Source organism: Rhinolophus hipposideros (assembly GCF_964194185.1).
Source record: "Rhinolophus hipposideros genome assembly, chromosome: 15".
NCBI classification, from domain to species: Eukaryota; Metazoa; Chordata; class Mammalia; order Chiroptera; family Rhinolophidae; genus Rhinolophus; species Rhinolophus hipposideros.
In genome coordinates, this window is record NC_138061.1 from 27,421,739 (window position 1) to 27,446,651 (window position 24,913).

The 24,913-nt window shown below is 37.4% G+C and overlaps 1 protein-coding gene across 1 annotated transcript in view; it reads left to right on the forward strand.

Moving 5' to 3' along the window:
- The first annotated feature begins 5,968 nt into the window (after nucleotides 1-5,968).
- LOC308508296 (uncharacterized protein) overlaps nucleotides 5,969-24,913 on the forward strand; it is a 38,097-nt gene continuing 19,152 nt past the window's right edge. Inside the window, exons 1-2 of the mRNA XM_081074739.1 lie at nucleotides 5,969-6,256; nucleotides 22,102-22,177. Of these exons, the coding sequence (XP_080930865.1) occupies nucleotides 6,228-6,256; nucleotides 22,102-22,177 (105 nt within the window). The 5' untranslated portion in view covers nucleotides 5,969-6,227. The remainder of the gene's footprint in view (nucleotides 6,257-22,101; nucleotides 22,178-24,913) is intronic.

Consider the following 24,913-nt stretch of genomic DNA (forward strand, 5'->3'; position numbering starts at 1 on the left):
CTATGATCTGATTACGCTGTAGCATCTGATAAGGTTGAGCACCTTTATTTTCTGAAAACTTTCTATATCCTTGTTCTCTACCCTTTTACCTCTCCAGTTACTTATTCCCTGTATCCTTCAATGGTCACATTTCTTTTCATAGTTTAAATGTGGGCACATTCCAAGGCTTTGGAGAGTGCATGTATTCCCATGGTTTTCTAAATGTCTCCAACCTTGACTGCTGTCCTGAAAACCGTATGTACAGCTGTCTACTGGTATTTCTAATTGAATGTCCTACCATTATCAATATGTTAAAATGACCATGTATTGCTTTTACAGTTTTTAAACTTCAGTATTGTAAAATTAAACCACACTACCAATGTTAAATCCTCGTTTAGAACATTATCAATATTTTTCATTTTAAGTTTAAGAAATAATATAATAAAAGACTCCGTAAATAACAACTGTACATGCTAACCAAAGTAAGGTATAGTTGGAGTAGAAAGAGCAAGAGGACCCACACATCAGCTTTCCCATCACAGTAAATACATGGATTTGTCGAAAGCCCAAGTGGAGTACTGACATCTCAGCAAAGACATTATCATCACAAATAGAGCCAGCCTGAAACAATTTCAAAATCCACCAGTGGTTCTTACACCACACTTAAGAACTACTGGATAAGGTCAACAGGAACCAAGACGTTCTGTTATTAAACCTTCAGTATCTTTCTCAACACGATTAAAAATACCTAATTCTAGGCCGGCCCGGTGGCTCAGGCTGTTGGAGCTCCATGCTCCTAACTCCGAAGGCTGCCGGTTCGATTCCCACATGGGCCAGTGGGCTCTCAACCACAAGGTTGCCAGTTCGACTCCCACAAGGGATGGTGGGCTGCGCCCCCTGCAACTAACAACAGCAACTGGACCTGGAGCTGAGCTGCGCCCTCCACAACTAAGACTGAAAGGACAACAACTTGAAGCTGAATGGCACCCTCCACAACTAAGATTGAAAGGACAACAACTTGACTTGGAAAAAAGTCCTGGAAGTACACATTGTTTCCTAATAAAAGTCCTGTTCCCCTTCCCCAATAAAAAAAAAAAAAAAATCTAAAAAAACCCCAAAACACCTAATTCTACTCTTGACCAAGGGACAGTAACCCTAGAAGGTGTGATGGAACACCAAGCCTGGCAAGTGACTGATAGAGGTCTCCCTTTAATTCCCAGTAATCTCAGCCAGCATTCCCAGGATTTATTACTTCCCCTCCCCATCTAGAAGGCAGGCATAAAAACCGAATCTTAATTGGAATTACTTGAAGAGACATGTAGATATCAGTCCTACATGCTTCACTCACTGACTAAAAAAAAGAAAAACATTTTATTTTGAGCAAAGCAGGGAATGGATTTCTGGCTTGCTGAGAACAGGTAAATAAATTAATATTTAAGTAAGGGAATAAATAAGTAAATGCATAATAACTCATCTCTAGTGCTCTTTATTACATAACTGACAGACCAAACAAGAGTATAATTCATCCCTAAGCTCTCTTATTGTTCATTTTTTAACATATGAACTGTATGATTTATGTATAGAACCAACTATATCACATTTTTCAGGATTATCCTACATTTATAATTGGGCTGTTTAGTATAATCAACATCCTTATATTATAAACTCCATTCATACCTTACTTTTTTTTTTTAGTGTCTTCTTTTTTCTTTTGAGTTCTTTTTCATGATAGTTCTTTCATTTCCACTTTCTAAATAAATAAGAAATATTCTTAGGAATGATATATCAGTAAGAAAAAATGAAATACTGCCACTTGTGACAGCAGGGATGGATCTTGAGATTATCATGCTAAGCAAAACAAGTCAGACAGAAAAAGTTGAGAACCATGATTTCACTCACATGTGGGATATAAAACTGAAAGCAACAAACGAACAAGACAAACAAACACAAAACTCATAGACACAGACTACAGTTTAGTGGTTACCAGAGAGTAAGAGAGGAGGGTGGTAGAAGAGTGTAAAAGGGGTCAAATATATGGTGATAGAAAGAGAACTGACTCTGGGTGAACACACAATGCAATACATAGACGATATAAAATTGTACACTTGAAACCTATATAATTTTACTAACCAACGTCACTCTAATAAATTCAATAAAAATTAAAAAAAACACAAAAATGATATATCATATTACTGAAAGAAACCTATTATAATACTTGAGATAAAAAGTATGTTAAACTTTTTAATTTAACGGAAAACTAAATCAAGAAATATGCTCTCACCTTTAGTATGTAGTAGTTGATCACCTTTAGTATTTAATAGAATTTCTAGTTAATATAAGACACGTAAAAGAAGAGGTATAACTGTTGGAAAGGAGAAGATAAAATCATCCTTATTTGTAGAGGATAGGTTTTTATATGTACAAAACCCAAGATATTCAGTAAAAAAAGCTTAGACATAATTAGAAAGTGGCAGAATACGAGAATATATGTCAAAGTTAATAGCTTCCCCATGTTAACAGAAAAAGAGCACTTTCATAATAACGGTATAAATTTTTTAAAAAAATTCCTAGGAATAATTTCAATTAAAATAAATGGGATGCCACCCAAGATCTGATTAACAGAGAGATATTCCCGGGAGACAGGGAGATTGATTAAAAGGCCATTATAACAGTCCCAATGAGAGATGCTAGAGATCTGAATCAAGAACACGGAAGTGGGAATAAAGGGTGGAGAAAGATGTATTACTAGAATTAGTAAGGGGATCACACTGTAAGATATAAAAATGTTGAATCACTATACTGTATACCTAAAAGTAATGTACCTAATATAATATTGCATACCAACTATACTTAAATTAAAAAATAAAATGTAAAAAAGGTAACCATGTTTTATAATCCATTTGTAATGCTATTAGTTTCTAATAATAAACCGTTCTTGAATTACAAAAAATAAAGAGGTAGAATTCATAGGATTTGGTGAACAATTAAATGTGTAGCACAAAGTGAAGGGAGAATCAAGAACTCCCAAGTTTTCACTTGAGTAACTGAGAGGTAGCCTCATTTAGAGTATTGTCAATGTAGGAAGGTAGTTGGGGTAGGGGTTAATGTGTTCAGTTTTCTAATGTTGCTTATGATACTTATGAAATGTTCAGGTGAGAGGCCCAGGTGATTAAAAATACTGAATACAACAGAAGAACAGAAGAGAATAATGTCTAAGTCAGCTAAATTCTTTGTTTAATCAGGAAAAAAGGTACTTAAGGGATTGATTTAATGATTGTTTAAAAGAATCAACACCTTTAAGATACTTCCTACCTACATACAAAGATTAGACACAACAGGAATAAGATGCCAGGAAAAGAGAATTTTGAATTTACTTTCCATTCTGCAAGAACTTCTAAAAGAAACTTAAAATCAATACCTGGCTTTCTGATGCCTACACCTGCAAATTTTATCTGCTGAGCTACAGAAAACATAAGCAGTGGCACATCACATAGACAACTAAATTATAATAAATTATCAAATAAAAACCTTATCGTAGAAGGAATTATTAAGTCAAATGTTTTTTACATACCTGGAGATGTTTCTAATCTGGTTCATTTATCATTCCATACATGATAAAAGATAAATGATTATATACAAAATATTAGATAAAATTGAAGATGTCGATGAAAATTGCATTTGCTCTATTGAAAATCTCATGTGGAAGTAAAGAAAAATTATGATTCAGATTTTTACCTTCTTACGGCAAGTCAACTTTCTGTGTTAGAAAACTGGGTCCAACAGTTAACCCAATCTTCTTTCCAAGGATATTGCTAATTTACAATTCTCGCAATTAAAGTTGTTCTAAAAGATAAGGAACTTCAGGATTATCTATTTTTATTTTTGTATCAGAGGACCTGGAGGTCCATAGTGAAAGCCTGAGAGTTAAAGTCATATAGTTCATTCAGCCTTTTCTGATCCATAGCAAACAGAAGGCAATTTTATGTGTATAATGTTTGCCTCTTGCTTAGCATTTAGAAATCTCTGGGTTCTGCAAATTAACCCAGCAGTGCCTTTTTGACTATAGTGATTCCTCAAATGAAAATTCCTAAAGCCAATTTTATTTTGTGTGTCAATTTAACATTCAATCACCTTGATTACTTTGGTCACGTGACATCTGGTTTCAGGAGTGTTAGCGAAACAAAATTATAGAAAATCTCTAGTGTATGGAATGGTCCCAAAGTGCATATTTTGGTATATGGTAATATTTCTTTGGTTAATTATGAGGTGACTAGAAATTTGTTTTTCCTTTAGTTTTCCCTCAGCTGCTTTTAGAAAACTTTCCAAATGTACTAATCCACTTTCCTTCCCGTAGTAGAACTGAAGTCAATCCAAAAATCCAATTCTACCTTTATCTTAGTTCATCTATTGTCACATAGTACGATGAAACTTTTCTGAACTCCCTTATAGCAGTGTTGCTCAAATCATGCTCTTCCAGACTTCTTTGATTGAATTGGGATGCTATGCCAAAAAAGGAAAAGTCTCATGCAAAATTATGATAAAATTAAGGCAATGGATAGCAGCATTTCTAAAAAATCTACAATTGTGACATAGCATTATTTCACAGTGTTTTACAAAAAGCATCATGACTTCTAGGTGTTCCTTTACCTGACAAGTTTAAAAATTAGTCTTTTCGTTAAGTGTGATCCTATTTTCTAAAATAAAAACCTAGGAACAGATGGTCTGACAAAGTGTTTCCCGATCAGTGAATTTATATACGTCCATTTAAACTATGTTAAAAACTAAGGACATTAAGATTAAACCATCCACTGCTCTTCAGCGTAATAAGTCTCAAATCATCATAACCTGCTCCTGTAGGTTAAGAAAGATTTGGGTCCACTTCCCTTGAGACTTCTGGTACCTAAACATTCAATACATGCCCAAACAGGTTACAGCAACTGCAGTATCTTTTGAAAGTTGACATCTAACACACACACAATGCAATGTAATTTTGTTCTTCACAAGTCCACTACAGGATTTATAAGAATGTATTAGTTCATAGAGCAACACCAGCCATGATATTTAGAAACGACACAAGTCCTGTTGCCTCCTAAACCTCAAGCTGTATCTCCGTGCCCGTACTTCAGTCTCCACTGGACAGAAACTCAAAACGCAGGCCCTTTCGGGAAGTGAGGCCAGAAGACTCGTGTCCACTTCCCCCACCTAAGCCCTGCTCGTCACTCTCCAACATAAGTCTTCCACTACAACCAAATCACTCCTCTTCCACTTCCGTCCTTTGATTTTTTTTCCAACTTCCCGCTAATCTGTAGCATTACATTTTCCAAACCCCACATCTTCCAGGAAGGTGTTTTATTCCCCAACCGACTCTGGCTCTTCTACGACCTCCAATGGCACTTCGAATTCACAATTTTTGTTCATTACATCCCATTTTCCAAGCTCATCTTTCTGCTTACCCTGAAGTGAGGACAAGAGCTGGGGCAAGGGCTCACCTAACCTCCCCCAATCCTAGCAAGGTGCTCAGCACACAGTAGGCACTCAAATAAAGAACAGCTCTCGAATGCTGTAAAATGGAGTGGTCCCTTACCCTATTAATTCCCAAAGGGAGTGACTAACGGGTCGGTCAGGCTCTGGAGACTACAAATCCCAGCGGCCCGAGCGGGTCACCTGAACCACGCCGCTTGCTTTTTCCAAAAAGCAGGGCTCCAACCCAACAAAATCCTGGAGAGTCGGACAGGGAAGGGTCGGGAGCTTTCACGGGCAGTACGACATTCACCTGAATGAAAAGTGCACTTAGGTTATGTCTGGGCAGCGAAGGCTGGGCGCAGCGCTCGCCGCGGACTAGGAGAGCTCGCCAACGGCATCGCACCGCTCCTGACGGCCGCACCTCACGCCTGCCGCCTGCCGCGCGCAAGCTCCTCGGGGCTTGAAGGCGAGGCGGCGCGGGAGCATGCGCGAGGCGGACCCTCAGCCTGCCGGGTCCCGAGCATGCGCGGAGCTTGCGCCTTCCGGAATCTGTGCGGTACGTGTGTTCGTCCGGCGACGCTACCTGGGTTTGTGGCTCCAATTGAAGCGCCGAAGTCCGTCACTGTCGTCCTCGTCTAAGACGCCTGGCGGGAGCCCCCGAATTTGATCACCCGCCCCCTGGGTGTGTGCCCCAGCGGCCACAGCTGCTCTGGGGTCTGTTCTGGAAGAGGCCTGAGAGCGGTGTGGCCTGGGTCGTTGGGAGCCCCCTCCGTACTTCTCTCGTCATGGTGAAGAAGAACAGTATCCCCTATGGGTGAGTGTTGTCCGTGATCTCTCGGGTCGGCGTGGGTCGGTGGCGAGAACCGGAGTTGCCAGATAAGCGGGTATTTCCGGGGGAGGACGGTTCCGAGCCCAGCGTGGGAGAGCGGTCGCCCGCGCCGTCGAGGGGCGCCCCGTCGCCTGTGGCGGGCGTGCGTAGCGGGGGGCGCCCAGGGGCTGGGGCGACCCTCGGGGCGACCCACGCGACCTGCCGCCTATTGCCCGCCGCCCTTCTTTCCGGGGAGGAGAGGGGGTCTTTGAGTTGAGGTGCTTTGCGCGTGGCACCCCAAAGAGCGCCGTAAATACTCAAGGGGGTCTTTTTCTTCACGGAGCTTGCTATCCGTGCAACCAATTTAATACTGTCAAAGTCTTAAAATAGGGCACGCTCGCTTGTGTCGCGTCGTCTTTGCTTCGTAAACGAAACCCGCTTACGTTTGTTTATGGTCTTTTCCCAGCGACTCACTCACCGAGTTAAATAAAATGTTCCGTGATTTGACCATTGATCTGGGACTCTCGGGCGGGGATGAAGTTAGTAAACGCGCTAGTGGGGGAAGCAGCGCGACGGCGTTAGGGATGCTTTCATTCATTCAGACGTTTCGCAAATGTTTGTTCACCGTTTTCTGTGTCAGGCGTTGTGCTGTGCACTTCACACTCGCAAACTGTTTAAAATTTTGTACGTGTGGGAAAAGGGAGATGTGGAAGTGAAGAGACTGCAGCAGAAATGATGTTCCGATAATGATGTATAGGTAAATTATGGCGTTAGTAGAAATGGAACTCAGAAGTTCTACTCAGCTTATAATCTGAAGTAACGACATAACCACTAAATGTGTCCAAGCCTGAAGTCTTTTGGCCAAATTGTCATTCTTGATAAAAAAAAAAAAAAAAAGCGTACTGGCCCTTTAAGGAAATTGACCAGGGAGTTGGGAGGTCTATGGCGGGAGCTGAGCTTCCTGTTACTCTCTAGTCCCTACTTCCTGTTAAACTTTATGGTTCTAACTTCCTGAGGGGGTTGGGGGTGTTGATGTATATAGGAGCCATTTTAGGAGATCCGGCCCTTTGGCTCGTGGGTGGCGGCTAAAGTTCCGAGTTCCCACATTGCTGTGATGGGTCTTGTTTTTTTTCCGAATAAACCCCCTTTTTGGTGGACTATCTAAAAGGTTATTTTTGTCCAGTTAACATTCTCAGTGAAATTCTTGCTGGGTTTCCCATCGTGATTTTCTTAGGGCTCTTCTGGTAATAGGAATTTAGGGACAATGATAGAGGAGAAAGAATGAAAAAGTCCAGAAATACTTTTCTTAAATAGCAATGTTACGGGCTAATAGAATGTGTGCATGTGAAAATACGTAATCGTTGGTGTTCCTTAAGTACACCTAACTTCTGCAATTATTACCATAGTGGTAAGTTTTGAAAAATATACGTAGCACATATCTACTGAGATGTATTATTACAAGTACACCTAAGTGTTAAGTATAGAGACCCAAATAACGAACAGGTTAAATGGAGGTAGTATAGAATTTGAGATCTAATACTTGGTATTTTAGAGGAGTTGAGAGGAGTAAAAAGAAAAATCAACCCTATTTTCAAGTTTAAAGAACATTTTGTGGTTTGGGGGAGAAGTAGAGAGAAGTCGTATCAGTCCAGCAGATGTCACAAACTGGTGGGCCAAAACTCGTGCCAAAAATGTTTTGATTCATTCTTTTTTTTTTATTTCAAGTCGCTGTCATTTAAAGGTCAGGAGATTTCACATAAAAGTTAGATTTCTTGAAAAATTAGACTTAGGAAAACGAGCTCTGTCCGTGGCAGTCATGCAAGGAAATAGCTGTTCATAACTGATTAGCAGCCGTCTTCTCCATGAAGAGAAAGCCTCTCCAGCCCTCCACTTGATTATCCCTCCTCTAGCCTCTCCGGCTGAGGCTTAGTGTTAGTTGCCTCTTACTATTTGATCCTTTCTTTATTTGGGGCATGTTTTATTAGGTGTGACAAACTGCCTGGCATTTGAATTTGCAACTTCAGCTGTAAAGGATAAGAGGGAGGAAGGACCTTAATTTATGATTTTGTCCCCAGAGGAAAATGTCATACTGAGTCCAACTAGACAGTGCCGTGAAGGACTGTTTTGTTGAGCCGCACGGTTACCTTCCATGATGCCGGCCTCACAACGTGAATCCACCTCCAGTGTCCCTAGAGTCCCCTAACTTGGTGAGCTGCAGTTTTGTCATCTGAACAACTTGGATGATCACCGTATTCCCTGTCCTACCTCCCATCTGGGATTAGGGTGAAATGTGACAGTGAAATATGAAAGCGCTTTGTGAATTGTAAAACCATTAAACATTCCTTTTTCTGAAGGTAGAGATTTACTTTTGCCTCCCACTGACCACTCTTCCTAAAATGTTTGGTTTTGTCTAAGAAAGAGAAGAAATATACATGTCCACAGACGACAAGAGATGTTCTGATTGAGATAGATTTAGAAAAGCATTTTTAAAATGTACAATTGCCTTTTTAAATTATGGAGTATTTTGACATGAGTTTTTTGAGGGGGGCAGTAGGGGTAGGGATGATGGTAGTAAAAGAGAAAAAATATGTAACGAGGGTGAAAAAGGACCTTTGCTAAATCCTGCTGCTTAACAAGCTTAGTTTGAATGCATCAGATTTGAATTATTGCAGTCATCTGAATTCGGAGTCAGATGTTCTGCTTTTATTTTTCGAAATAATTCGTTTTCTCAGAGATTTCTCAAGTTTTTAGAAATGTATCTCGTATGTTCTCATTTTATTTGATCTCATTGGAACACTCTTGTTAAGCTCTATGTATTATTGTTGATCTTTGAGAAACTTCCCTTTCTTATAAGAGCAATTCCTAGTAGTTACACTTTGGATCCAGTCTCTTTTACAAGTAAAATTCTGTTCATTGTTATGTATGAGTCCTAGTGGGTATCTGTTTGTTGGGGCACAGTAACCACACTGAAGATTTTTACCCCTTGTTGCACTATATTCATATCCAAAACAGTTGGGATCTTCATTCCCATACTACTGCGGCTTCCTCCTACTCTACCCATTTGCTCATTTTTCAGAGCTTTTCTGTCACAAAACCGGAGAGTCTGCCATGGGAAGGGCTGCTGTAGCTGTGCATGGGGGTGGGGGGAATAGTCCCTCAAACTTGAAATTGGGAACACAGTATTATATGTTATTCTTGCCAAACATTGGGTGAATTTAAACTGGGCCTCACTCTTTAATGTAAATATTCAGAACTGTTTATATATTCAAGCAGTATTCTATAAACATAGTATCTAGAGATTTAAAATAATCTTTAAGTAAGAGATTTTGTTCAATACTCTTGCATGCTTCAAGGGGTACCCTATAGTTCTCCTTTGAAACTTAGTCACCCTATATGAGTCACTCATGAGTTTTTAATCTTTAGTTTTATTTTCTGAATGTACATATTAATGACAGAAGTATAAACATCATTAATCTTTTTATTCTGAGATTCATTAATTACCTGAGTTTCTTAGAATTGTTTTTATTTTTTAATAATATAGTTACAAAAGCTAATACTTATGTTTAACCTCAATAGCCAAATAAAGTCCCAACGTCTCTGACAGCTTGGCACTGAAACTATTAACAGGGTGTCATTTAAGATCGAGAGATCAGTAAATCCCACCCTGCCTCTAGTTTCTATCATACTTGATAACCCCCCAGATAATTTCCCATCGGCTAATCTTCACACTTTCTCCATCTGTTGATCGTCTTATTATCAGCCTTCTTCTGAAGACATTAACTTTTCCTCTGGGCTCCCACGTGTGTGTAAATAAAACTATATCCTCATCTTCTCACAGCACATTCCTGGTATTTGGAACCTGGCTCTGCCTTGAATACATTGCTTTCCTCGCAGCTCACCACAGTGAAAGCGATGCCCCCCACCCCCATACCACAGGTGGCATCGATGTTCTCCATCTCTTCCTTGCCATTGCTTGGCCATTCCATTCCACCCTTGTAAAATGTAACAGGAACGCTCCTTTATAGCTTTTACCTCTCCTCTTCACTGTCATTTACCAGCTTCTTGGCCACTCCCTCACATTTGTTAAGGAATGTAGCACCCAGCTCAGTCTCTTTTACTCAGTTCCGACAACGGTGGGACTAAAGCGGTCATGTGCATCACAGGTCCAGCACCCCAAATTCTCTTAACTTACTGCCCTGACTGACTGACTGACTGCTGAATGTAGTATCGAAGACTGTTCCAAATAAATATCCTAAGTTCTAGCATTCTCCTCTCATCCTTCTGTCCTTTCATCTCTCCCTCTTCCTTATTTTTGTATACTTAATCCCTGACCTCATGAAAACCCTGTCCCTTGACTACCGTTTCATCAGCAGTAACCTCTACCTGGATTAACTTTCTTCCTTGTTTAGCCACACTTCTTGGTTCATTTACTCACACCAGTATCTAAAATTTCCTTGCCTTGTGTTTATCCCACTTTTGTCCAGTACACTCTACTCTAGCTCAGTTTAGCCATGTACTTTTTCAACTCATACACACAACACATGTAACAATTCTAGTAGTGAAAAATCACATAACCAGATTATTGCCATGACAGTATGTCATGCTCTGTAATGTAGCTCAGCCATCCTTTCTCATCCACACCTACTATTCTAACTTTTATCACTCCTTAGACCTTCCATCCCACTTTTGACTTTGTATTTTGGCAGCTGGTTTTGCTTTTTCTGAGCAAATAGACTTTCAGACATGAACTACTACACTGACTGCCGTGCCAGCTTAATTTCATCATCCGATATTCTTCTCTCCTGTCTCAGGTGAAAAGGTGTTACACCTTTTCACAGCTGATTATATGTGTGTCCTAGATCCCATCGATGCTGTCTCCCCTGGGGCTTGTTTCATCATTTAGCCTTTCTTTTTCATTTATCTTCCATATACCCTTGCCCTCCCTCCTGGCTTCACCTCCCCTTTCCAACAAAAAAGAAAAAGAAAACCCCTCCACTAGGATTACGTTCTGATTTCTGCTCTCTTTTCCTCTCATTCACAGCCAAACTGGTAGAAAGAGTAACCCCCCACCAGCATACCTATTAACGCCTCCACCTGCCGTTTTCTGGTTTCTATCACCTGTCATGTCACCTCAGACTTTCTAATTGCCAAACCCAGTATATTTTCTTAGACCTCGGCTCTATAGGCACTCGGCTCTATAGACCACTTTCCAATGTTGAACTTTTTTTCCTTGGTTTCCCTAACATCAGTTTCTTTTGTTGTTCTCCCGCCTCTTAGAGCATTTTTCATTTTCTGTATTAGTTCCTCTGGCATCTTGCTCTAATCCCTTTTTTTTCCCTATGATTTTTTAGTCATTTTCTTCTCTTTGGTATATAAACATTGTTTAAGTTTGTCTTAAGAAAAGCAAGCAACAAAACAAAAACTCTTCCTCTGACTGCCCCTTAGCTGTTGCTCTTTAGGGATTTGTCCTTGATCTTTCTCTCTTTTCATTTTGTATTGTTTTCTTGAGTAGTCTCATAGCTTCAACTACCATTTGTAGGATAATGACTCCCAGATCTATCCTTAGGCCAGATTCTACCCAATTCATTGACTGTGTGAACCCTTATCCCAGTGTCCAAAGCACCCAGAATACTTAGAGTTCAAAGCCAACCTTGCTTCACAAAACTTATTCTCTTTATTTCTTTTAACAAAGCTAGTATCTATTCACTCACCCAAGTCAAACTCACAACAATTCCGAAGTTCTATTTTTTTTGTCACATCCCACACACAGTCAGCAGGTTATTTGAATTTGCCTCCTAAACAGTTGCTCTTTCCAGCCTACCTTTGTCCTCCTTGCTCTGCTGCAGCAGCCGTCCTATTTTGACAGTGACCTCCTAACTGATTTTTTGTCTCCAATTTGTTCCCTTCTGGTTCATTCTTTATACTGTCACCAGAGCTGTCTTCCAAAAATGGAGGCCTGATCCCCTGCCTTCAATTCCTCCATATGATAAAATCCGAGCTCTTGCATGACATACGAACTCTGTCTTTTCTTCCTAGGCTTCATTTTTCTACCACTCTCCAGCATGCACATTGTACTAAAACCATTCCAAACTGTTCCCTGTATCCTGGGCATAGCATGTGGCGTCATGCCTCCAGTCCTTTGCGTGGAATGCTGCCCCTTGCCCTCCTCAAGTTTCTGCTTAAGCATTACTTTTCTTTGTGATGCCATCCCAATTATCCTCTCTCACGGCACTGTGTGGTAATTACTTGTTTCTCTCTTCCATCAGACTAAACACTGAAGGCTAATACTGAATCTTTTCATTCATTAGTACTTAATAAGTTTGGGTGAATAAATGAGTAGTAATTAGCACAGTATATTTAGGTAACAGTGAACCACAATTCCTGGATATTTTGGATGATGATCAAATATTAACTTTGGGAAGGACCTCAGACACAATGTGGTCCAGCTCTTCATTTACCACCTGCAGAAAATGAGGGCCAGTATGGTTAAGGGACTTGAGCAGCTGTTCCTCAGACACGTCAAACACATTGATGCCTTCATACCTTGTTTCTGTTCTTCCCTCTGCCTAGAATGGACTGTTCTACCTGGCCATGTGCTAGTTGTCCATGGACCTTGTTTTTTCAGTGTTTTTTTCAGAACTTTGACCACTAATATCAGAATTACCAGGAGTGCTTTTTTAAAATGCAGGTTCCTCTGTTATAGTTTCTGTCTGTCTCTAAAGGAATCCAGGAAAATGCATTTTAATTGAAGTTTCACTATATTAACCTAAGAAACTAGTAGTATCTACTTCCTCGTCTCTTTCTCTGTAAAACAAGTGTGTACCACGCACACACGGGACGTGGGGGGGGGGGTAAGGAAGGGGGATGTAAGAGAAATATTCCTTCCAAAATAAGAAAGGAACTGTGTTTAGTATATTGCCAAAATCAATAGCTTTCAATAAATCTTTTGTTTCCTTTTTGTTACTTAAAAAATAAAAGCAAACTGACCCAAAATTATATAGCAATCAGGACAGAAACTAATTGAAGTTTAGATTTACTGGGATAGAACTCAGAGAACTCAGGTACTTATTTAAGCATTTACAATACACAGGTGGGTTTTTCCTCTAGCTAGACAGTTCTAGCTCCTTAACTTGCTCAGCAAGGTATCAATCTTACTGTTTGTCTAGATTTAAGAAAAAATAGTGACCATTTGCATGTGCTGAATGCTGTGGGTTTGGCTCTTTATATCTGTGGTCTGAAGATAAAGCTTGTAATTTGTATGGACCCATTGCCAACAAGCAATATAAAATACCAGCACATCAGATTCTTGGGAGAGAGTAAGATCCAGAATTGTCCTTTCTTCACTTTTTCTCAAAAGTTTGACGAAAAGAAGCATTATTTCGGAAGATCGTTTCAGGGTTGTGCTGTCCATCCATTCCTCCTGATGGATCAAGCGGAACCACTCAAAGCTTATGTACATGGACTATATTATCTCAATTCATTGACGAATTATTTTCAGCGAGTCATGCTCAAACATGTTAAATGGCACTGTGCACAGTCATGATTTATTTATTTATTTTTTTAGGATTTAGGAACAGAAAATGTTTTCTTTTTGATATTGCCTGATTCTTTTTAATATTTTATAAATATTGTGAAATGTATGATTTCGTTTTTTTGCTTTCGCTTCTTAGAAGCTGAAAGGTGAATATCTAAACTGACCTTTATGATCTATAGTCTTTTTGTTTACATGTTCTTGATTTTCTACTTTTATTTGTATTATAAGTGGCTTAAAATCCTTTGTGAAATAAGTGAAATACATACTACATTAAGTTAAATGTCTGGCATTTCAGTTCAGTGTAAAATGTTAAGTTACTGAAGTATTAACCAAAACCTTTGATAACTAGATTGTAGGTGGATAGAAAGTAGAATGAAATCCTATTTTTGAAATGGCTTTGAATAAGTTTAAAAAGTGCAGTTAAGATTTGATGCCTCTGTCTGATTATTCACTTGCATAGCTACATGAATTACCACATTAGCTGATGAGTTAATTTTCAGCTTTCTCAGGAGCTCTAACAAAATACAATAGTTGTATTCTGAGGATATATGAACATGTTCTACCATTTGGAATTGTTGGTATATGATGTTTTTCCAGGCCTAATTGATTTCAGTTGCAAAGACATAATACATATGAAATTTAGTTTTGATGTAGTCAAGAAACAGAGGGGGGAAAAAAGAGCCTTGCAGCAAATAAGCATTTCATAAAGATTTAGAAAAGGGAAAGATGGCTATGAGCTATGTTGATTTGAGGTTTCTTATAGGACATGAGTTAGGGCTTGAAGTGAGACTTGGATTAGATCAGTGGTTCTCAGCCAGAGCAGTTTTGTCCCCCAGGAGACATTTGACAATATCTGAAGAAATATTTGGTTGTCATAGTTTGGGGTGGAGGGTGCTGCTGACATTTAGATAGAGGCCAGGGATGTTGCTAAACATCCTATGAAGCACAAGACAACCCCCACGACAAAGAATTATTCAGCCCAAAATGTTATTAGTGCCCCATTGAGATGGTCAGAGAGCCTAGGGAAAGGCACAAAACACGAAAAGATAAATGAACTTGATGTATTTGTGGGACTCTAAGGAGAACTGCTGGATTGAGAGACATTTTTCATGTGGGATCTGTGGTGCAAGGTCAGAGGCACTGTGTGGGATAAGGCTGCATGAAATACGGCCTTGAAAGAGTCTCAACGGTAATGATAGTGTTTACAGAAAATTTCTCTTACCAGTGAGGTATAGGATGGAATAAATGGGGGAGAATCTGAAAGGCTCAGGATACACATGATGAGAGACCATTACAGTTATCCAAGATGCAGTGGTAAGGTCTGCACAGAGGGGTAAAAACAAAAAGGAAGAGGTGAATATAAAGTCGTTTCAATCACTAAGCTTAGCAATGAGATTTGAGGATCTAAGGAAAGGAGGGAGACCTAAATACCTTCCCATTTAGTCTTCACCACTTTCACGTATTCTCTTATCACTGAATTTCACTACCCATCCGTCCCTAGATTGTCAGCTCTCATTGCATTTGCTGTTCCGACTCTATGAATTAGGCTTCTCTTTCTCCACCACCACTGCAGGGAGTAGAAAACTTATGGAACATTTTAGCCAAGGAAGTGGTGCAGACTAAAAATGTACGAGGTTTCAAGAAGGATTCAAAACTTAACAGATAAAGTCTTGACTTTAAGGCTGATTTCAATTTTCCTAATAATCTGCCTCGTTAGAAAACATTCCTTGCTACCAGTGATCCAATATTTGTTCAGATGGAAATTGATCTATTTATATGCTAAATTATGAGTTATTTGGGTAAAACACTGGAGAAAAAAGTCAGTGGTTCTTATCTTCTTTTATCTTGTTAAATTTATTGGGGTGATATTGGTTAGTAAAATTATAGAGGTTTCAAGTGTACATTTATATAAAACATCATCTATATATCACATTGTGTGCTCACCACCCAGAGTCAGTTCTACTTTCATCACCATGTATTTGACCCCCTTTACTCTCTTCTGCCAACTCCCTCTGCCCTTACCCTCTAGTAACTGTTGTCTGTGTCTGTGAGTTTTTGTTTGTTTGTCTCGTTCCTTTGTTGCTTTCAGTTTTATATCCCACATATGAGTGAAGTCATATAGCAGTTCTTGACTTTTTCTGTCTGACTTATTTCATTTAGCATGATAACCTCAGGATTCATCCATGTTGTCACAAATGGCAGTATTTCATCTTATGGCAGACTAGTATTCATATATATATCACATCTTCTTCATCCAGTCATCTATTGGAGGACACTTCTGTTTCCATATCTTAGCTACCATGAATAATGCTTCTGTGAAAATAGGGGTACATATATCTTTATGGATAAATGTTTTCAGATTTTTTTAGGTAGATACCCAGAAGAGGGATTGCTGGGTCATATATGGTAATTGTATTCTTAATTTTTTGAAGAACCTCCATACTGGTTTTCATAGTGACTGTACCAACTTACATTCCTACGAGCAGCGTGTGAGGGTTTCTTTTTCTCCACAGCCTCTCCAACATTTGTTATTACTTGTCTTGTTGATAATAGCCATTCTAACAGGTGTGACGTGGTATCTCATTGTGGTTTTGACTTGCATCTCCCTATTAACTAGTGAAGTTGAGCATCTTTTCATATGTGTTGAGTGTATGTCTTCTTGGGAGAAGTGTCTGTTCAGGTCCTCTGCCCATTTGTTAATTGGATTGTTTGTTTTTTGTTGTTTTGAGTTGTACAAGTTCTTTATATATTTTGCCTATTAGCCCCTTATTGGAGGTGTTGTTTGCAAGTTAACTTCTCCCACTCAGTTGGTTGCCTCTTTGTTTTGTTGATGATTTCTTTCCTATGCAGAGGCTGCTTAGTTTGACATAGTCCCATTCATTTATTTTTGCCTTTACTTCCCTTGCCTTTGAGAACAAATCCTCTTTCTAAAAGTGTAGCTGCTCCTGTAGTATAAAAGGGTTAAGACATTTGTTTTTTAATTTTTATGTTGAAGTTTCGAAGGTTAGAAATCGTTGAAATGAAGTACTTGGATTCTATTCCAATCTTACCTTTTCAACTACTTATGTGTATAACTTTGGGTAAATAATTTTATGAAGATTAGCTTTAATTTCCTTTTCTGTAGAATGAGAACAAATATGTGCTTATTTACGTAGGAATGTAATGAGGATCTAGCATGGTAGGTAAAAACCTATCACGTTTCCCCCAAAATAAGACCTAGCCGGACAATCAACTCTAATGCATCTTTTGGAGCAAAAAGTAATATAAGACCTGGTCTTATTTCATTATAAGACTGGGTATAATATAATATAGTATACTATACTATAATATAATACCGGGTCTTATATTAATTTTTGCTCCAAAAGACGCGCTGGAGTTGATTGTCTTATAAGCTAGGTCTTATTTTCGGGGAAACGCGGTATTTTAAAACATGCCTTTATGAATGCAAATTTTATTTTCATAGGAGTCTGTGCTAAGGTTCTGGTGTGGAGGATTTCTTAAAAATGGAATAAAACATAGTGTCTTAAGAGAATAGCACAGGAATCAGGAAGAAACTCTAAAAAGCTTAAATTTCCACTTTCCACCGTGGGGTGATGGCTTCATCTTTTTCAGTTCCTTTTCATTGCCTATGGAGTACATTGTTCTCATTAAAAAGCTAAAAGCTCAAGGGCAAATCCCATCCCCCTTTTCATTCCTAAGCAAAAAATTTCCTAGTACTTTGCTGCGTTTTTTGCCCCAAATACAGAATGTGCCTTAGAGGAGAAGTGGTAAGACTTAGATTCAAGTTTTGACTTTACCATTAGTTCACTGGGATACTAGGAAACTCCAATCAACTTTTGGTCTCATATTTTTCATATCTCAAATAGGGATAAATAGTACCTCCTCTAAAAAGTATCTACTCTGTCTATCTCATATAGAGTTATATAAGGAGAAATGAGTTAAGATTCATGAAAGTTTCTGAAAAAAATTGAAAGTCTGGGAATGTAAATTGTTATTACTACTCTTTTGTATTATAATTGTCACCAGAATGTGGTTGAGCTGTGGTTCCACAGATGGCTAATCAGTATGAGTGAAATTACCTCAGTTACCTATACTTTCATTTATTTTTCTATAACTTTCTGTTTAATGTCTCCTAGAATTATTACATTTATTTGTTTGATTATTTGATATGTGGTATAGATGTTATTTTAATCAAGTAAGATAAAGCTACTTGTTATTTTTTAGTGGGGTTTATGGCTCAGGGAAATCATTGTTAATATGTTTTTTATGGCCACATCCTAATACATCTTTTATTAACTGAGAGTTCATTGAACGTACACTGTACCCATACTGCCACGCCAAGTGCTCTTTGGGGATATAAAGGAAGGATAAGGTCTACTTTCCGTCCTAAAGGAAATCAGAGTATATACAGTATCTCCTATGGGGATAAGACTTACAAGAAAAAAATTTAGAAATTAAGACATAATAGCTTGCTGAGCTATATGGTTTGTTGAGTAAATACAAATGGCAGTTTGGAGAAGGAAAAAGTCAAGGGATTTTTTTAAGGTAGAGCATTACTGGTGTACATTGTACCATCATTTGTTTCTTATTAATTTTATTTAAAAACATCTCAGACCTTCAGAAAAGTTGGACTAATACAATAAACATCTGTATAACCTTTGTCCTGGAATCAGATTTGTCACAATTTGCTTGATCTTCATACACATATGCATTTTTTTTTTTTGAACTATTTGAGGTAATTGCAGAGACCAGGACAGTATACTCCTAAATACTTCAGCATGTATCTCCTAAAAGCAGGTATTTCCCTGTATAATCATACATAATAATCATACTTTGGAAAATAACATTGATACAGTATTCTTATAGTCCATATTCAGATTTCCCAATATAATTATAATGGATTTTGTTTTTGATCCCCAAAAGGTCATACATATATTTAGTTGTCTCTTTAGTCTCCATCTAGAACAGTCTTTTTAATGATACTGTCACTTTTTCAGAGTCTAGGCCAGTGGTTAGCAAACTATGGCTGGGCTGACCGACTCTTTCTATAAATAAAGTTATATTCGAAAACACCCATACTCAGCCATGTACATGAATCTATGGCTGCTTTTGCACTACAGTGTCAGAATTGAGTAGTTGCAACAGAGACTGCGTGGTTCACAGACCTAAAATGTTTACTGTCTGAACTTTTAAGAAGTTTGCTTACCCCTAGTATAGGCAATTTGTTACGCATGACCCTCAATTTGAGTTTGTTGATTGCTTTCTTAATTAGATTCAGCTTAAGCATTTTTGGCAGCATTACTACATTTGTGATGTTCTATTTTCTTACAATACCATATCAGGAATCACATGAGGTTAATTTGTTTTATTCTTTATGATGTTAAGTCATAGGGGAGTTTTGTAATAAAGGAAGACTTTAAGAAAGAAATGGCATTTTAAACTAATCCTCAAATATAGTACTATACTATTTGAATAGGTGGACAGAAGATTTTTCTAGCAGATATTGTCTATAACATCCTTCTGCCCCTACTTCTGTTAATCCCAAATTAGAATTTTCATCCATTTGCATGGTTGGAATGATTGATAGCTTGACAACTTATTGATGCTGTTGGTAGCAAATAGTACATTATAGGTTTTCTTCATCCAGTCTGTATTTTTATTTGTTTGTTTAATTTTGTAGTGGTAATTGCCTACACTCTGTCCAAGAGTGTTGTAAGCAAGTGGCTTTGGAACTTACATAGTATACTCTAAAAATTTATGTGTACCCTAGGAGCTTAATAAAATTTTATCTGTCTGAAAAAACCAAAACCCAAAAAGTATTGCATTCCAAAAACAAATGTGGGGGATGAATATAGATAGATACACTTGCTTTTTTCTTAAAAGTAGTTGAATAGATCATGTAAATGAAGTACCAGTTTATTTAGATACCATTATTTGTACCACTATGAAAACATTAGTTGTGAAAATAAATGGATTGAAAAAAGTGTATGTTATAGTAATATTGACAGTATTAGCAGATGGTCTAAAATTGCTTCTGTATGGTTCCCTTGTATTGTCGATGCTAAGGAACAGCTCCCTGCTGGATGTCAAACCCAACGATGAATATGTTTATCAGATTATAGTCATAATTGACTGTCATTTGTAATGGTGAATTAGATGTGCTGTTGAGGAATGGATAAATGTTAAATATTCAAGGGCATCTTACTCCACAAGTAAATTCCATCAAAGAAATTATTTTATAAAAATGTCACAGGCAAAAATGTAAGAGTTAATGAGCTCTTTAAAGGTGGAAATGAACTCTTTTATTTAGAATGACTTTGGCTTGAAATCATTTTTTAATTTCTAAAGAAAAAAACTGATTCCAACATTATTCCTTTGTTAATGGGTTTTGGTGGCATTTATATTGTATTTAAAAACTTGAGAAACAAATTTTTCAATTCTAGATAAATTATCAAAAGCAAATTTCTGTTCTTGTAAAGCAAAGGGCTACTGCTAGTTGCACTTTTTGAAGGATAGTATTGCTAGATATAGAGTTCGTGCTTGACAGTATTTTTTCTTTCAGCATTTGAATGTCATCTTACTACCTTGTGAGCTTCTGATGAGAAGTTAGCTGCTAATCTTATTGAGATTCCCTTGAATGTAATGTGTCATTTTCTATTGCTGATTTCAAGATTTTTCTTTCATCTTTGTCTTTTAATAGTTTAACAAGGATGTGTCTAGGTGTATAACTCTTTGAGTTTATCCTGTTTGTAGTTTAAGCTTCTCAGGTATTGAAGGTTTTCATCAAATTTGATGTTTTCTGCCATTATTTTTTAAATTTTTCCCGACCTTTTAATCTTCTCTTTCTGGGAGACCCATTACATACGAGATGTGACAATTAAGTTCGCAAACTTGTTTCAACCATGTTGCTAACCTTTTTTGATATCAGAGGGATTATTCATTATGAATGTGTACCAACTGGACAAACAGTTAACCAGGCTTACTATTTGAAAGTGCTGAATAGGCTGCATGGAAAAGTCAGATGACCTAAAATTTTCACCAACAATTCATGGCTTTTGGATCACAACATCGCACCAGCTCACACAGCACTGTCTGTGAGGAAGTTTTTAGCCAGTAAACAAATAACTGCATTGGCACACCCTCTCTACTCATCAGATCTGGCCCCCAATGATTTCTTTCTTTACCCAAAGATAAAGGAAATAGTGAAAGGAAGACATTTTGATGACATTCAGGACATCAAGGGTAATACGACAACAGCTCTGATGACCATTCCAGAAAAAGGGTTCCAAAATTGCTTTGAAGGGTGGACTAGGCACTGGCGTTGGTGCATAACTTCCCAAGGGGAATACTTTGAAGGTGACCATAGTGACATTCAACAATGAGGTATGTAGCACTTTTTCTAGAATGAGTTTGTGAACTTAACTGTCAGACCTTGTATATGTTAGTGCACTCGACGGTGTTCCACAGGTTTCTGAGGTTCTGTTCATTTTTCTTCATTCTTTTTGTCTCTTCTTTAGACTGGGTAGTCTCTACTTAAAATAGGAATGTCTTAAATTTAAATGTATCATAGTCTAAAACTTAAAATATCCAATTGTTCTTTTTAAAAATTGACTCACCACAAGTTACTTAACCTTTCTGTGTCTTTTTTTCTTCTCTATAAAATGGAACTAATGAAACACTCAACTGCAAAAAAAATTGTCCTACCAAATACTGAATGTGGAGTTAGATATTTGTTTAGATAAAATTTGATTATATTTCTCATTTATGCTCATTTTTGACGTAGGTATGTGAGGGATAGTGTATCAGGACTCAATAATATTGCAGGCCAATTCCTTGTTTAAAAAGTGCAAAAATGGTAATGGTTCAAATGGGATGGTGTGTGGTTCATGAGGGAAGGTGACACAGATCAATGAAATTAACATGGAGAGGATGTGGGCCGGAGCGACTGGGGACATTTTATTCTAAGGGAAGGGTATATGCAGAAGGCCAGAAGAAGCAAGAGAAAACATGACATATTTAGAATGAGACAAGTTGCTCAATATGGTAATAGGACCTAAATAGACGTAAAAAAAACTAGCAAAATATCATTGGGGTATTGAAAGTGTATCCAGGAAACGGATGCTACCTTATTTATTGTAGAAGCACTGTACATACGTAAAACCTTAATTTTTTTTTTTTGAGGGAGGAAGAAGTTAATTAAATTTCAACTAAGAAAGCAACTAACCAACAAGTTAGTCTCTATTTAAAAATGATTTCTTTGTTTACCATCTTGAGTCATTAAAATCTTTTTAATTGTAGTTGTTTATTTTCATTGCAGGTGGAGGACTGTGACCCCAATTGGACATCCTCTGCCTGGAACCCGATTTATCGCTTTTAAAGTTCCTTTAAAGGGTGTATGTATATTATTTTCTTATTTAATAAGGAGGATTGAGACTAATGTAATCCATGTTTATTTAATATTATGCTTTCCTTTGTGAAAATATTTGCATGCAAGTTTCCAGCAAATGTTTGACATTGAGGTAACAAACCTTTCACACATACAGTTCTTCATTACTGGTGTAACGGAGTAGTTTTGAATTAATTTTTAAATAATAGCTTTATTGATATATAATTCACATAATGCAAAATTCACCTATTTAAGTATACAATTCAGTAGTGTTTAATATGTTTATGGAGTTGTACAGCTGTCACCACAATTTTAGAACATTTCATGACCCCCTCAAAAACAACCCCTATGCTTAGTAGCAGTCATTCCCCTCTCTCCTTTACTCTCTTTTGTGTGTTCATAAATTTGACTGTTCTGGACATTTCATCTAAACTGAATAATACAATATGTGTCTTTTGTGACTGGTTTCTGTATGTTTTCAAGGTTCATCCGTGTTGTAGCATGTATCATACTTCATTTCTTTTTGTTGCCAAATTCAATTACTTTTTAATGGTTAAACTTATTTTACTGAAAACAGACTTAACAAGATTAAATACTCTTGAAAGAAAAGGTCTTTAATCTTTAGTGTTACTGATATTTTGATTTTTATATTACATCTATTTAAAAGTTATAATCCAAAAATAAAGAGGGATAATTCTTTAGTTCCTACCTCCATAAACGATCAACATTCTTTTATCAATTTGTCAAATCCTTTGTATAGCATTTCCTTAAAAAATCAAAAGATGCCTGAAACCCATGCCATGTTTTAGATGGCCTCAGGACTATGGCAGCTGTATTTTCTCTTGCTTTCTCTTGATGTTGGGAAAGCGTGAGTACACAGGTCAAAATCTTTTATATTTGCCTAATTTAACTCGGATCTTTCTTTTTCAGTGGTGTTTAAGTTACTTTTTTAATATATTTAGATAGAATTCACAAATCATAAAATTCACCCTTTTAAGGTATACAATTCAGTGGTTTTTAATATATTCATTGAGTTGTGTGATCATCACCAGTAATTCCAGATTATCATTTTCATCACCTTAAAAGGAAGCTGTACCCATTAGCAGTCATTCATCATTTTCTTCTCCCCCTGGCACTAGCAACCAACCACTAATCTACTTTCTGTCTATACATTTGCCTCTTCTGGACATTTCATATGAATGGAATCATAAGTATGTGGCCTTTTTGTTACTAGTTACTCTCTCAGCATGATTTCAAGGTACATCATGTTGTACCATGTACTAGAAGTTCTTTTTATTGCCAAATTGCATTAATTTTTAAAACATATATATTTGGCTTTGTAGTACATTGTGTTAACTGCAGTTTTTTCTTATTAATCATAATACAAAAAGCAAACCTGTTGCACTATCCTCACACACCACTGAAGAGCAGTAACAGAGCAGTTTAGGAACATGCTGGTAAGTTATAGACTGACCAAAATTATAGATTTACCTCCACATAACCCATATATAACATTTGACAACAATTTTAAAATTCTGTGTTCTTCTTTGTTTAATATAAACATGGAAACTTGGAACCTTTGTATCTGAGAGAAAAATGAGTATTTAATCAAGTAAGGCAGCTTGGTATTATGAGCTGTTTAAAGATGGTAATTTCTGGATTAAAATAATTGACTGTCACTTAGCGTGTGACATTGGACAAGTAATTTATCGGAACCTCAGTTCCAAGATCCCTTTTATTAGGTTGGTGCAAAAGTAATTGCGTTTTTTGCTTTTTTAACCTTTTAAACTACAGTTACTTGTGCACCAACCTAATAATTTCAATGTTGTAATTATATTGTAAGAATCTTGAATTCATTCTGATTACTATTTGATTGAAAAATCCTGTGAGATTATTTTAATAACTCTACTACAAAACTATTTTTCATTCATTATGAATATTTTATTTAACACTCGATTTGATACAAAAAATAAAAGTTCCAGTAGACCAAAGCGGGACAATCCTTTTTGAAATGTGCCAAGTCCTTGGTGACAAGCAGTTATATTCCTCCACCTTGTGGCCTATATATCGTGTGTTTCCTATATATCAGTTTCCTATATATCCTGTTGTTGACTAGAGTTCCTTTCCAGTTGACTAGAGTTCAGTCAGTGTATCTCATTTAATGAAGCAGACTCCCATTCTCTACTTCAATGTAAGAATATGCTTAACTACGTTTATTTAAAGGTTAATATGCACTGGGGCCTGTATTAAATTTTTTTGCATTATCCCATTTAATTCTCATAACAATCCTATAATGTAAGTACTGTTTTACAGATGATGACCTTGAAGCTTAGAAAAGTGACTTGTCTAAATCACATAATAGTGACAGAACTGGGACTCAAGCCCAGGGTGGTCTGATAGTTTCTAAGCCTCTGATCTTAATCACAAAGACCTTGTCCCAGTAGTATGCATTCTATAACTTCCCTTGTGTGAATGTTTGTGTGCTTTAAATGTAACTCACTATAGACACACCTGTATTTTATATTCTAATTGTATAAATAGCCTTAATTTGGGTTCCCTCAGAAGCAGGCCCAGAGAAAAGGATTTGATTTCAAGTGGTGATCCCAGCAAGCACCATCATGAGAGTTTGACGATGTGAAACAGGAAAGTGAAGGAAGCCAGTAAAGGATGTGTTCCCAGGTTATCACTCTGGGCAAGCTCAATCCCTTTTAGGGAACTCAGTTCAGAATACACCTCAGAGTTA